Source organism: Centroberyx gerrardi, chromosome 15 (genome assembly GCF_048128805.1).
Source record: "Centroberyx gerrardi isolate f3 chromosome 15, fCenGer3.hap1.cur.20231027, whole genome shotgun sequence".
NCBI classification, from domain to species: domain Eukaryota; kingdom Metazoa; phylum Chordata; class Actinopteri; order Beryciformes; family Berycidae; genus Centroberyx; species Centroberyx gerrardi.
The window spans coordinates 15,248,073-15,261,850 of NC_136011.1; the positions used below are offsets into that span (position 1 = coordinate 15,248,073).

General features: G+C 46.4%; 1 protein-coding gene across 4 annotated transcripts in view; it reads left to right on the forward strand.

Annotated features, from left to right (window-relative positions):
• The window catches only part of marchf8 (membrane-associated ring finger (C3HC4) 8), a 78,048-nt gene that overhangs the window by 32,036 nt on the left and 32,234 nt on the right, over positions 1-13,778 (forward strand). The window contains exon 1 of one of the 4 annotated variants that reach the window (XM_071914175.2): positions 11,589-12,016. The exons of the other annotated variants lie outside the window; for them this stretch is intronic. Within the exon in view, the coding sequence (XP_071770276.1) occupies positions 11,987-12,016 (30 nt within the window). The 5' untranslated portion in view covers positions 11,589-11,986. Of the gene's footprint in view, positions 1-11,588; positions 12,017-13,778 lie in introns of those variants that run through there. 4 annotated transcript variants of the gene reach the window in all.

Sequence of the window (13,778 nt, forward strand, 5' to 3'; positions counted from 1 at the left end):
TACTTGTGTTTTCTTTGCCACAGACGTGTCTCAGCTTTGCTTCTGTCAGATCTGTCAGATGTTGTATGGGCCCGAAGCGTTGTGGCTTTGCTCTGTGCCACTTCAGTGAGTATTCAGGTAGAGGATTCTCCAAGGACTGACTCTGTCCACCGTCCAAACCAGTGTCACATGTTGCAAATCTGTAGCATTTGCCAGAGTAGCCTGCATCTAAAAAAAAAAATGCCTGTCTTCTGAGAGCGAGGTGAAGCCCATTTGTAAGTGCAGGAGCTGTGGATACTTGCTGTCAGGCCTCAGCCATTTTGATTGATGTGTTTATTTGAACTCACAGCACCTCCACACACTGGCCCAAGGATGCTGATGGCTGCTCCATTATCCATTGCCCCAGGTCACACTGCCAGGGGTGACAGCAATCAGGCTGTCTCTCTTGCACGCACGCACACACACGCGCACACACACTCACTCACACACACACACACACACACACAGACATACACGTGTGCACTCATCCCTCTCTCTGTCTCTTCCTCTTTCTGTCCCTGTCTTTTCAGGGCTGTGGCCTTCCTCAGGCTTGCTAATAGATTAGGAGGGTGCTATGTGTGAGACATGAAAATCTCAGGTCGCTCAGAAAAGATGAGCAAGGGGACAAGCAGGCAGAGAGAATGTGTCATCGCCATGGAAACCACCTCCCAAGGATATTGTTCAGCTGCTTCCTAACCAGTCTTGTCTTCTCCTTTTCATTTGATGCCATAATGGCTCTTTCTCTTTTCATATGATTTTAAGAAAATGTCCCTGGAATAAATAGACACATCCCCAAACTGGCATTATCCAGTTAAGGATTGCTTTTAAGGTTAGTGAACATAAATGGATTATAATTGCTATTTTGGCACGTACACGTAAACACACATTGTTTATCTTAGTGCAAATTTTCAGGAATGCTTTGTGCACACGCGTACACAGACATGCGTACGCACACATTGTTTGTGTCAGTGGTGATTACCACACAAGCTGGAGGGCTGGGCTGCAGTCGCTGAACTTCTGGGAAAGACAAAGCCTTTAGATGTTGTGTTTATATGCGACAACAGAGTTATAGTCTGAGGTCAGATTAGGAATCTGTTGAAGCAGTGCATGGGAAACTATAACTTCAAAGCACATATACAGTCAACCATGACAGCTAATGATGTGGGCAAAGTACTGCCTGTGAGTATATGCTTTATTTGTCTATATTTTTGTGTGTGTCTGTGTGTGATTTGGGAGAGATGGCCGTCATCCACAGTTGTTGATGCAGAACAGAGTCTGCTGTCTTTTGGACTCATTCTGTGCGCACACTGACGCATGACTACAGGAAGTGTGCAGATCTGGGCAAGGGAACAGGATTTTTCTCTTGGATTGGCAGCTAACCTGTTGAGTGTGCTCACAGACACACTCACACACACACACACACACACACACACACACACACACACACACACACACACACACATAGGAACGGAGCCAGCCACCTGCCACATGATGGGAAGTTGATACGTCTGTGCCATGACACACAGTCAACGATCTGTGATGACAAGGAAGCGAGTGAGGACAATGGCGTATTAGAGGGAGAGAGCTGGCAGGAGAGGATCTGATGTTGTCCTCCTATTAGCCGTTCAAGGCACTCTGACTGAATACAGAACATACAGGCCTCTGCTGATCTCTCAGGGAGCTGGATTACTCTACTGAATAAACAGCCGAAACTCTAGTTGGGGAAAGAGCCGCTTTGTATGCATGAGGAGAATGTGAAAGATGCAGTTTCCATAAAAGGGTTGTCACTGTTCTTTCCTGGGGGGATTGGATATCCCCGTTGATTAGCGGCTTGATGTCTTTTCTCCCCAAGATCTCTCGCAACCTAAATGGCTGCTTATGTCTCCGAGACACGCAATACAAACAAGCTTATCAAAATGAAATGAATAAGTAATCACCACTTAATGATTTACTGCAAAAACAGGAGGAAAAGGTTTTTATTTTATGAGTTTTGGAACCGAACGCGCCCCGTTCAATTAATGTGTTTGCATGAAAGGCGGTTCCTGTGCCTGTGTAGAACCGTTTGCCAGCGGCTTGCGTTGCGTAACGCTGTTGACTCCGGGCTGAAAGGAGGGAGCAGGCGCCTCACAAGGCAGTAAACTTCACTAAAGGCTGTCTAATCTATTGCGTAGGGCCGCGAGTGGGATGAGGGAGAGGGAGAGAGGGAGAGGGATGGATGGAACTAGGTAGTGGAGAATCGCTGGAGAAGCCAAAACATGTCATCGGGAAAATATCACCATCTGCTCCCTCTGTCAGCTCTGGTTTCAACCCGACGTCTGGTGGAAACACCCCTTTTACCGGCGATATTTGTTAAAGCTGTCTGTACACAGACGGATAGCTGGCCAAACAAACAGTGGTCGGATGGAGTGAGAGGTGATTTGGGGATGGAGTGTGGGGGGGGGGGGGGGGGGGTTTGGAGAGGGAGAGGTGTGGGGAGACGGAGATGCATATGAAGATGAAGGGAGAGAAAAGTAGAGAGGAAGAGCGCGTAGAGGAGGCGAGGGAATAGCAAAAAGATGTTTGAGATGGGAGCGGTGGGAGATGGAAATGGAGGAAAAAAGTGAGGGAGAGTTAAGTTGGAAGTGTGGACTGCCTGGGAGCGCTGGGATTTCGACTTCATGCTTATCACTTCAAAAGACCAGCTGTTAAATGCACTCTGCTGCTTTACTTGCCTTTGCTCCTCATCTCTCTCTCTCTCTCTCTCTTTCTCCCTCTCCCTCTCTCTCTCCCTCCTAACCTGAGGTGAAGTGGATCATTTCTGTGAATGTGAGGGCTAATAGTGACAGGTTTGATGTGCTGTAGAGTTTTCTTTCAGAGAGACACCCGCTATGTCCTGGGGAGCTACCTCACACACTACTGCATGTAAGCCTCGGCTCTGCAGTCTTCTCTACTTATGACAGCAGCCACAACCATGGAATATGGCATTTCTGAGTGTGACATTGTTGCTGTAACAGTCAGAACCGCCCTCCAGACGGACGTTTAGGTGGCTCAAAATGTATAGCGTGTACACACGGCATTGTGGGTTCAAATCTAGCTCAAGTCTCATGCCATGCCCAGCCTCTCGTCCAATTTTTCTGCCTCTCTACCATCTAACAATGTCATAAAAATGATTTGAATGAACAGCAAGCCTCCAGAGCAGTCACAACAGCTTGTTGCGGCCTCATTGTGAGCCTCACACAGCTGTGCCATGTGGCGTGGAACAATCCTGAGCAACGCTGCAGGAGCTCAACCCATATGGAGACGCTATGGGACAAACGCGCTGACGAGACGCGGGATGGTTAGCATGTACGAGGCAGCCGCCTTGTCACCCGTCAATCAGGTTTGGCGGTGGAGGTGACACGCTCTTAACAAGGCGACGGGATGCGGAAAGCTAGGCTGTGGTTTGACACGGCTGAGACGGGAATGTGGGTTTGCTGTGGGATGTTCAGAATGCAACTGTTTGTGATTACAGCGGAGAAGAAGAATGGCAGTTTGGAGAGAAGGGAGGGCCTCGTTACCTTGAGATGATTATACTGGAGGGTCACAGTGAGTCGTGGACTTTGAGACTCAGAGATACAGCCTGAGCCACCAGTTACTTTATACCTACATCCTGTACCCAACGTAATCCCTGCTAATACAATACTGTGATTCTGCTAATGCTGAAATACTTGAATTACTTGTATTCAATCAGTCACTTCTACCATTACTGCATTGCACCATTTTCCTATGTTTGCACTGTATTGCTTTGTATCATCTGTGCTTTCACTGCTTTGTTTCGTAAAGTCCACGCCGCTCTTATATTTACTTTTGCTTGGAATGTGCTGTGACTCCAAGAAAAGTGTTTTTCTTTCACTGTGTGCAAGGTGGAATGACAGCAGAGTAGAGTGGAGGGTATGTGCAGGGCCGGGGCAGCAGGGGGCAGTGGAGCAGGCATTGTGTCTGAGCTGAGCTGAGCTGAGCTGAGCTGAGCTTCCCCTCTGCTGCTCTCTGTCCCTGCATGGCCAGTAGACTTGAGAATGGAGCTGCCTTTTGACTGATCACTTGCCTCAGATTTGTTTTATCTCCTTGGTGGTAAAACTAGATGGCAACCTGCATCCAAACCTGTATGATGGGTTCCTACAGTAAGTCTGTAGTCAGTGTAATCTCATTTAGTCACATGGATGGTTTGAAACAAACTGTGTGAAGTTTTACCATTACCTTCTCCAACTTTGTGGACTCTGTGGATCTAGCTTGTTATCGTTTTTCGTAAAGTGCTAGAGGATGCAGCATATTAAATTCAAAATATTTTTGCTCCCAGTGCCTCTTTTTTGATTGACATTTTGAGCTTTTGATTTTCAGGCATTCAAAATGCAAATCTACCTTTTGTTCAGTTGCAGGCATGAGGCATGTAAGATGAACGGCCTTTAAATGCAAATTGCCGCTGCTCTGGACCGTATTTCTCTGGGAGCCAAATGAGACCGGACCTCAAATGGGGATTGCAGTGGGTGGGTGGAGGATTGTACTGGAGGGAGTGAAGGGTAGGGATTCATTACTCCATTCTTCATCCATCATACAGCGCATGGAGGCGGGAGGGAGAGGGTGTGTAGTTCCAAGGTTACTTACCTGAGGTACTGTAGAGGAGAAGAGTGAATAAAGTTGCATCCCACTGGTATACATCAAAGCATCTAGTGCTACAAGCATTCTGAGTTGGAAAAAAAAACTGTATTGTCAGAGGTGTTTTTGTTTACTGTAATCTTTTTGTTCACCGGCAAAACAAGGCATCTGTGAAGGAGCTGTCTTCCGATGGTAGGACGTTGAGGAATTATTTATGCTGTACTTTTGGCTGCGTGTGTGAGTGTGTGTGCACGAGTGTGAAGACGTGCATGATGGTTTCTGTTTAGATATGGAGAGTAGACATCTGCTAAAGCAGCAATTTTTCAACATAGTATCAGGCCTGTATTTTCATACTTTAAATTGATCCAACAACCTAGGCTTGGTAAACACTGCACTGAGGTTTTCTTCTGACCTGTTCAGCTGTTGGAAGTCAGATGCAGAAGGTGTAGCTTCTTAACTCCAGGGTCTGTCTGTTTGTTTGCCAGCAATCCCCGCTGAGAGCCGCATCCTGCAGGGAAGCCGCTTGCAACCTAGAAACTCTGGTCAGATATTTGGACGAGGGAAAAGGAAAAGGATGGCTGTGGTTTAAGATGATATCATTGTAGTGTGTGTGTGTGTGTGTCTGTGCGTAATATACCCTAATCAGTATACATGCAACACAGACTTCTCCATCTGTCAGGGGTCAGTAATGGGGCGCCATCTGCTAACCAGCGGGTGATGATTGATGATGTCATAACTAGTGGACAGGGGCCAAACGCGAGGGAGGCGGATATTGAGGAGGGGGATGCATGGTGGGTTTCTTTACTCACGTCATTCCTGCGGTGATGCGTGCGGATAGTGAAAGCTTTAGCAAAATTACACATCTATAGCCTTGTCTTCTTCTCGCTGCTGCAAAGACTGAGAAGCTCTGAAAAGGCAACGCTGGCCTTAAAACTGTTCATGCTCCCCTCTCATTTGAGTGAGACATGATAGCATCTTGCTAATCTTAATTGCCCTCATCAGGCTTCTAAAGTCTATTGGAGACACGGCTAAAGCAGACCATTGATTTCACTTCAAAGACGTCCATCCAGCTACCGTAATTACTTTCCTTCTGTCAGTATGTACAATTTGTTGTCATTTAGTTTGAATTTTGTCTGTGTCTGCTGTTGTTTGAAGTGATGTTTTAACAGCGTAGTATGTATGTTTTTTTCTCCCTCAACCCTGGACAGGCTAATTGTCTGATGCTGGAGACATCAGGTCAGCCAGGTCAAGAGTCCAAAAGTGCAGTGAACTCCAGCGCCCGGCACTGGGCCGCTGTCTGCATCTCAATAGCTTTGATGACTCTTCTACTCTTCAAACGCACACATCTATGCATGGATGTTTCATTAAGTGAGTGTGATTTTGTCATACCGGGTAGCACTCTGCTGCAACTTGAGAAGCACTTAGGCCTCATCGATCCATCCTGCTTAAAGTGTAAAGCAGGATCCATGTCTGTTGCCAGCATCTGCTGTCGTCCTCAGCTCCTTACACACCGTTGTGCTCCAGTCGAATACTTATCTCATTTAGAAGGTTATCACCAGCCCCAGGTGCTGATGTGGACAATGATAGAGTCAATAAAGTCTACGCAGTAAATGCTGCAGTTGAGTTTTTTTTGTTTTTTGTCCCATCGCAGATAGGCCTAGATGCTGGCTGAACTTGGATGAGAGGGCTGTATTGGCTGCTGGCCAGCACATCTCTTTAATGTGCCATTGTGTGTGTGTGTGTTTGTATGTGCATTTGTGTGTGTGTGTGTGTGTGTGTGTGTGGTCATGTGCATGTAGTATGTGTGGATGGTAGCGCACATTAAAATAACAAACATGAAACACCGCCTCCACTCGGCTCTGTGGGGAAATCATTAAAGAGCCTAAGATCAGTCTTCCATGGCCTGACCTGCTTTGAAATTCTCACAGGCTGCGGTGCTTTACCATTCAAGTGATTGTTATTCACTACAACTGTCGATACATCACCTGCATATTTCAAAACACTTTCTAGAGACATCCATCATGATTAAACACATGCAGAGCGCATCATGTTTCTCATATTTTCCTGTCTTTGAGAGACAGAGGAAACAGAAAAAACAATTTCCTTGGTTGTTATTGAATTGGAGAACCAGATAAATGTATTATTTTTCTCCCAGTTTTCCAAAATTGCATGTAGCTTGTATTTTTGTCTCTCACACTGTCAAATAATGCCTGGGAGCAGGCTGGTGAATTTATTACTCTAGGTACTAAAATGTTTCTAGCACTGTGGACTTTGAACTACATTAGATACTTTACTGGCTATTGACAATTTCAGCTGTTGGTCATTAGTTCTCGTTAAGAGATATTACAGTAAAACCACCTGCAGTCTCTACTTTATGTGATTGTATTGTACTACAAACCCCTGTACTGATAAGCCACTGTGACCCTGCCCATGACCATGTTTCTGTGTTCTGCTCTATAGCACAGTAGTGAATCACTCACTGCTGATATAGACCTATACTGCACTGCACTGAAGCCTATGTGAAGCCTCTCAGTAACCCTTGTTGAATGGCTGAGTGTCCTGATGAAACCCTGTGGGGTGAAGCCGGTTATGTAACAAACCCCAAAGTTGGGGGTGCCCCGTAAACAGCAGTGTATAACTCTGCGAAAGCAGCCTACCGATTCAGTTCACACAATGGGTCCTACGCATTCAAAGCTGGAATGTCAACTTCTTGAATAATCCATCTCTTTAATTTTCCTGGGGGAATTGCTAATGCGTCGCTCAGTGTCCTGATGCAACCCTCAGGGGATGAGATGGTTGCATAACGGGAAGGCATCTACATCTTTAGTTGGTATTAAAGCTGTGGGTGGTTGACACATACACGTCTTGTCGGCAGTAGGGATGGGACAAGAACCGGTATTACCATATATCGCGGTAAAAAACAATAAGGGTTATGACACCGCCACTAATTTTTATTACCATGACCACTGCAGCTCTCATCTGTTTCATTTTCCCAAAAAGGGGGAGCGCTATAATGAATTATTTAATGTTGTTTCATGTTGCTCACTGAGTTAAAATGGATGCAGGCCAGTAGCACCTTATTTGCATTTGACTTATTTTAGATGCTGTTATTTGGATTTTTATTTGTGTTGTAAGTTAAACCAGTATTTTTAAAATTGTGTTTGTTAAGAAAAAAGTCAAATGTACTGTGACTGATATGATAAATTAGTTTTAAAGTAATTGAAGCATACTACGGTACTGTTTTCAAAGTTTTCATCCTTTTAATGTTTATCAAGATGATATCGTATGTCGAGATAATTTTGGTTGAGATCACAGGCCTAGTCGGCAGTCTGAATGTTGCTAATCGGTAACATATTCGACGTCACCTGTTGTGATCGGTGATGTGTTTGGTAATCGTGCTTCTGGCTTTAGGAAGAGGTTATAAACACACCGTAAACAGGTGATCCGCACGCTGCATACTGCCCGGTTCCGGACTCCTATCTCCAGCCTGGCAGCCTGGACAGAAATAGCCTCTGAGTGCAGCTCTCAGAAAGAGGTCACTCCAAAGTTTGCACCCACCCCTCCCTTTCCCCCCCTGCCTCCCATTTCCCCCCCTGCTGACAGTCACGTTTGCCCACAGCGGGAGCCCTTCGCCACACATCCCCATTGGCTTTCACAGGTTTAGATGGATGTGCTCCATTGGGTGTCAAAATGGAAAAGATGGCGAGATAGGAGAGGGGAGCGGGTGGTGGTGGTGGGGAGCGCCGCAAATCAATAAAACTGCTGCAGTCAGCCACTTGTTATTTTGGGATGGTGAATTGGTGGCATTGTGTAGCGGGCCGCGGTGGCGCGTCCGCGGCCCGCTGAGCGCTTGTGCGCGTGTATTCTGATTTGGAGATTATGTCCCGTGAACGCACGAGGCCCAGACACCATCCTCCGCTGCGTTACACAGGGATATGCAAATGAAAAGCAAAGCCCCAGATCAAAGCAATGCATATGGTTACAGCGGATAAGTAGCAAAGGGGAACTGCGCGGTTGCTCGACATTTTACGGAATGTGCGGCAGCGAAATATTTTGAAATTAATTTCTGAAGAGCCCATTCAACCGCCTCTTCTCTTCTCTCTCTCTCCTCTTGTCTCCTTCTCTTAATTTGAGGTAGATTTGATTGAAACGTGCAGCAGGCAGACAAGCTGTAGTGTTGTAGTTATCAGTATGCATGACTGTATTTGAATATGAACTGAAAGGGCTATTACAGCTCAATTTCACGCCCGGTGGGATATCTGACATGTTTCTCCCTCAGTAGAAATCAGACTGTCAGAGTTCTCTTTTTCTCTTTCTGTCTCCGTCTCTCTCTCTCTCTGTCCTTTCCCATTCTGCCTTAAATTCCTCCATCCATCTCTCTAATATTCCATCCTTGCTCCTCCTTGGGTCTGCAGCTCATTTGCACAGTTTGGTGCATTCTGTGCTCCCACTGCCTTGCCGCATACTCAATCAGGCTAAGAGCGTGTATGTTGACTAGCTATAACTGCAGCTACAACTGCTCTGATTGATATTTTTCTGAAGGTTATGAGCATATAATTGACCATGGACAGGGGCTATAACAGCCATACTATACTCAACATTTAATACAGACCTTTTCCTTGGCTTTACCTTCGAATGCCCTGCAGAGAGGCTGTCAACGTGTGCTGAAGGATCACCTGCTTGTTACAGTATGTTTCGTTAAAGTGATGGGCAGTTAGCTGGCTGAGAACAGACAGCTAGACTTGCATCATCTGCAGTAGTAGCCTATTCTCACTTTGGCTTAATTTTTCCTCTTTGTCCCACTTTGCTGCCAAGGGGAAAATCTTACCGGCCTGTTTGTGGCCTGAGACTGGCTTGATGACTAGATTATACTGGCATTAGTTTGTCTTAGAGCGTGCCTGGAAGGGTTTCTCCTGCTGAGGTGACTGGAGTACACACACTGTGTTGCGGCGCTGTAAATTAGATGTGTCCTCACCTTCAGAAACCCTGTCAGTGTAAATGTATTCAGGAGCTAGTTATACAAACTGCCTCACTCAGTGAAATCAGCAGCTCATTCTTTCTATTGTTGCCTGCTGTTGCCTCATTTCTAAAATGCTGCCTGGCTCCAGTTTCACGCTGCTCATTTCCAAACTAGGCCTCATACTGCTGGGACCCGTACCAGCGCTCCTTTTGTTTAGAAAGAGTTTTTATTCAGTGCTGGAGGTACAAGGGAGAAAATGGCCTTATCAAAAGCCACAACAGTTCCAGCGGAACATTTTTCTGTATGCAAAAAGAGCTGTGAGTAAAGGCTGTTATTGGGCTGTTGTGCAGAAATTAAAAATCTCTTCACTGTGTCACCTGGCCAAAGTCCACGTGGAGGCCCAGCTGCAAGACTGCATTTAGAGGCCAAAGCTGTTTAAGCAGTGTTACTCAATGAAAGGGAGCTCATTATCCAGTGGGAAAGCCCTGACCTGTCCTCAGTCTAGTGAACAGTATAAGCATCACATCACCTCATCTCTCTCTCTCTCTCTCTCTCTCTCTCTCTCTCTCTCTCTCTCTCTCTCTCTCTCTCTCTCTCTCTCTCTCTCTCTCTCTCTCTCTCTCTCTCAAATACACATATATACAATATGTACATGTATATAAATATGTATTTGGATTGTAAACTGTTGTAAAATAAGTGCTACACATGTACAATATTCATGTATGTGTATGTGTCATGTGTATGTGTCTTTGTGTATGCATGTGTGTGTGTGTGTGTTTCCTCTCTTCTCACTTATCTCTCTTTTTCAGCCTATTGCTGTAAAATTTAACTTCCGTCTCAGTCAAACTCTTTCCTCTCTCTCTTGCCAAACACACACACACACACACACACACACACACACACACAGACACACACAAATTGCTACACCAATCATATCTGTGATCTGACTGCAGATTCAGTAGTCGGTTAAGCCACAGCTGAGTCTTGTGGGACATGGGAATCTTTTTCTTCACGTGTGTCTGTGTGTGTGTGTGTGTGTGTGTGTGTGTGTGTGTGTGTGTTTGTGTCAGTGGAATTTAAGTGCAGGATGCAACATCATGCTGATGTGCTGCTGAAAGCTGTGGTATGTGTGCATGTTTCAGTGTGTTTAGAGTGCCATAATTAACAAACTGTATTCGATGATTGTTTGTTTATCTCTGCCCTCCACGGCTGGCTTTCATATCAATCACAAATCTGGCAGCGCCTTCCCTGTTATTGGCTTCTGGTCCCATTCTCAGTTTCACCAAACAGAGTCATCCATCAGCCGCACCGTAACGACAATAATAAAACGCAACATTGTTTGCTAAATGATTCATAAATGTACGAGAGAGAACAATTTCATCGGTGCATATTAGCGGACCTCTGCCTGTAGTTGTGTGTTTCACCTTGTGAGTGATTGTGCTGTGCTCCAGGTTTGCCCTTGGATACAGCTGTGAGGATGTGTGTAATAAATTACCCTCTGTCATCTCTGCCCCACCTCGCTTCCCTGGCTCCCCTCAGTGCCTGCTGGGGATTGGTGGAGCCAGCAGCAACGGCCTCTGCTATTGGTGGACGGTGATAATGGAGTGTATTTGCACATCGGAGAGTTTCAGCAACTGACCGGTTCATGGTTTGGAGATTCAGGAGGAGGAAGCGGTGTGAGTGTGTGTGTGTGTGTGTGTGTGTGTGTGTGTGTGTGTGTGTGTGTGTATGTGTATGCATGTGTTTGGTGTGAAGCCACAGAGCTTAAGGAGAGTTAGGGGGAGGTGCTTTAAGGTTAAGCTCAGTGAGCAAAGCAGAGGGAGTCTATTTAAAGGACACCACCTCCCTCTCATGAATGATTCAACAACAGTTTGCCCCTCCCCCCCCTCCTCTCATCAAGATCAGCTGGAGGAAGTGGTAGCTCGGCCAATGGGATTACAATACCGGATTGGCTGTCTGTGTGTGTATTGTGTGTGTGTGTGTGTGTGTGTGTGTGCAGCGAGAGGGAGAGCAAGCCCGGACAAGTAGCAGCAGCAGCAGCTCATAGCTCTGCCTCTGTGTATGTGTGTGTGCGTGTGTGAAGGAAATGTAGGGCAGCCTCTCGTTCTCCCTCCCTCTGCCATCCCTCTATCTTTTGCCTCTGTCTGTCTTTGTTTCCGTGCCGTGCCGGCGTAGCTGCAGTCACCACGGCGACGGCTGACATTGTTGCCGCCGCTCCACTTCCGTATTTGCCGAGGCTTTATTCTCTCTCTCCGTCTCGGCTCACCTCGAGGATTTACAGAGGGGGCATGTAACCTCCCCCAGGAACCATTGTCTGTGTGAGGGTGTGTGTGTGTGATTGTGTGTGTGTGTGTGTGTGTGTGTGTGTGTGTGTGAGGGTGGCTTCCGGATCCAGCCATGAATTCCTGTTGGAAGATGAAGCTTCAGGTACAGACACACTCTTGTTGTTTAATAGCTGCTGATGGTGTTGCTGTTGTTCCTGTATTTCTTGTTCTTGCTGTTGTTGCTGTTACGGATGATGGTGCTGATGACAATGTTTGTTATTCTCATCGTTGAGATTATCTGTGGGTGTATGCCATATATCCTGTTGAAACATCTTCGCATTACATCTCATCTACATGCATAGCTGTCCATCCATAATGCGTATTTAAATGTCTGCTTAGCGGAAGGACAGGAGAGAGAGAGAGAGAGAGAGAGTGTGATAATAGAGAGAGGGGGGGCTCATCGTAGTTTCCATTCAGTGGTTGTTATGGTGAGGCCTTCTGTCTCCGTGGTGATGGCAGAGTGCTTCTCTGCTGCAGTAGCAACTAGATAAAAGAGTTGCCAGGAATGTGTGTTTGTGTCTGTCTGTGTGTGTGGATGAGAGAGAGAGAGAGAGAAATGAACAGAGAAGGTCAGAAATGGTCAGTACCTCAGACAGATAGCCTTTCAAACAGAAGAGGGCTTTGGGAATGTGGTGGGGCAGTGTTATAGTCAGAGTGGTGATACAGTATTTTTGTTGGTTATGTATGTGATGATGTGTGTAGGCACATTATGTATGTTTTTGTCTATCTTTGTATCTGCGTGTGTGTGTGTGTTTACGTAATCAATTGTATCTCTCGGGGACTCTGTTCTTTTATTCAGTGTATGTGTGTGAGCATGGATACGGATACGTGTGTGCAGTGTGTGTTTGTTGGTGCCGTTCAGAGCAGCATCTGCCACCTCTACAATGTGAAAGGTTGACCCACTTTCCCCTCTGCTCCCCTCTGCCCTTTGTTCAGAGGAGTGGGGGTGAGCATTGCACTGTACGTGACTACTAAATGTGGGCAGTAACATAACACAAAACTCAAAACTAACTGTCTCACTGAAGGACTTTTAAATCTTATCTACTGTTCATCTCATCCTTCAATAAGCGTTGATATTTTCAGATGGTTGCAAGGTAAAAAAAAAGAAAAAGAAAGCAGGCTGTTGCAGTGTAGTTGTGTCTCCTCGTTAAAAGATTTCCATTGTACTGCACATTAGACTCCAAAGTCTATTTGTCTGAACTGTCACAGCGGTTGGCACGGGGATTGCTACAGTACAGGATACTGTAAAATGCCAGAGTCGGCCCTATTCAGTGCAGTGAACCCACTAACCCCTCTGCTCCGCCATCATGTGCTCTTTTTCTTTGTCCCGCCGCTCGTGCGCTCTGGCACCTAACTGCACTTTTGGTGTGAAAGTGGCCCGAATGCAAAGACAGGTGGCAGCTCCTGCAGTGTGCTATCTTATCTGGGACTGGACGGTGTGCGATTGTTCGCTCGCCAACGCACACAAACACACACGGCCTCGGCGGCAGAGCAATCTGATATTTTTTTTTCTCTCAATCCACAGCTTAGCATATCACATCATCGACTGATGCACCAAATCACAGGGCTTTGTGTCAAATCCGCAACTGGGGGGGAGGGAGGGAGGGAGGGTGAGGAGGGGAGATTAATGCAGTCACATGTCGTGGCGGAGCTTAAAACCTGTTGGGGGAGGGAGGGGATGGAGGGAGAAATGGGGAAGAGGAGAGAGGAGAGAAGAGGGGCCGGGGCCGGACAGGAGAGGGCAGAGGGGCAGAGGGGACCATGCACTCTGAAGTTAGCGGTTAGCAGTTTAAGATGTGGTTTAGGATCCTCCTGCAGCACCGTCATCAGTGCACTTAGCGAGGGTATTTAGCAGCATGTCCGCT